We start from the raw sequence: 1,196 nt of genomic DNA, 5'->3' as shown, positions 1-1,196 counted from the left end.
GACTCCGGGCCTGCCCTGTTCAGGGCCCCCTTCCTCAGCCCAACCTCCCTTCCAGGCATTCAGTTCACCCCACCCTCGAGGGCTCGGTGGTAAGAGGAGGAGGATTGGTGCGTCCAGGCCACTTACTAGAGGTTGTGTGACTGGAGGAGCTTGCAGTGGTCCAGCAGGTCTGTCAGGTGGGCCACAAACCACCAGTTGCTCAGGGCGATGCTGCAGATTCAGATACCAAAGCAAGAAGGAGAGTCAGGGCAGAGGCCGTGTCCCACAAGAGCGGGGGTGAGCAAGAACCCCACATGTCCTATCCCTCAGAGAGATGGGGCCGGGTGTGATGGTAGCTCATGCCCATGATCCCAGTACTTTGGGAGGCCAAGGCAGGCGGATCACCTGAGCCCAAGAATTTAAGACTAGCCTGGCCGGGCGCGGTGGCTCAAGCCTGTAATCCCAGCACTTTGGGAGGCCGAGACGGGCGGATCACTAGGTCAGGAGATCGAGACCATCCTGGCGAACACGGTGAAACCCCGTCTCTACTAAAAAATACAAAAAACTAGCCGGGCGAGGCGGCGGGCGCCTGTAGTCCCAGCTACTCGGGAGGCTGAGGCAGGAGAATGGCGTAAACCCGGGGGGCGGAGTTTGCAGTGAGCTGAGATCCGGCCACTGCACTCCAGCCCGGGCGACAGAGCCAGACTCCGTCTCAAAAAAAAAAAAAAAAAAAAAAAAAAAAAAAAGACTAGCCTGGGCAAAATGGCAAAACCCCATCTCTAAAAATATAAAAATTAGCCAGGTGTGGTGGAACACACCTGTAATCCCAGCTACTCGAGAAGCTGGGGTGGGAGGATTGCTTGAGCCTGGGAAGCAGAGGCTGCAATAGGCCGAGATCACACCACTGCACTCCAACTTGGGTGAGAGAGCACAAGCATATCTCAAAAAAAAAAAAAAAAAAAAAAAATTGCTCAGAAAGTAGTTGAGACGGAGTCTTGCTCTGTCACCCAGGTGGGAGTGCACTGGTGAGATCTCGACTCACTGCAACCTCTACCTCCCGGGTTCAAGCAATTCTCATGCCTCAGCCTCCCCAGTAGCTGAGGTTACAGGCATGCGCTGCCACACCCAGCCAGAAAGCAGCTTTTGAATGTTCTCACCACACGCACACCAAAAGGGTCACTATGTGAGGTGACGGATGTGCTCACTAGCTTAATTTC

General features: G+C 54.5%; 1 protein-coding gene across 4 annotated transcripts in view; it reads right to left on the bottom strand.

Annotated features, from left to right (window-relative positions):
- The window catches only part of NUP85 (nucleoporin 85), a 33,903-nt gene that overhangs the window by 3,965 nt on the left and 28,742 nt on the right, over positions 1–1,196 (bottom strand). For all 4 annotated transcript variants that reach the window (XR_012426134.1, XR_012426135.1, XR_285516.4 and 1 more), the window contains one exon: positions 127–210. Coding sequence is in view for 1 of the 4 variants with exons in the window: in XM_045376712.2 (XP_045232647.2) it covers positions 127–210 (84 nt within the window). In the remaining 3 variants the exon portion in view is untranslated. The remainder of the gene's footprint in view (positions 1–126; positions 211–1,196) is intronic.

The sequence above is a fragment of the Macaca fascicularis genome, chromosome 16 (assembly GCF_037993035.2).
Source record: "Macaca fascicularis isolate 582-1 chromosome 16, T2T-MFA8v1.1".
Classification (NCBI taxonomy): Eukaryota; Metazoa; Chordata; class Mammalia; order Primates; family Cercopithecidae; genus Macaca; species Macaca fascicularis.
Note: the sequence above shows the minus strand (reverse complement) of the source record. Positions and strands in the feature narration are given on the sequence as shown.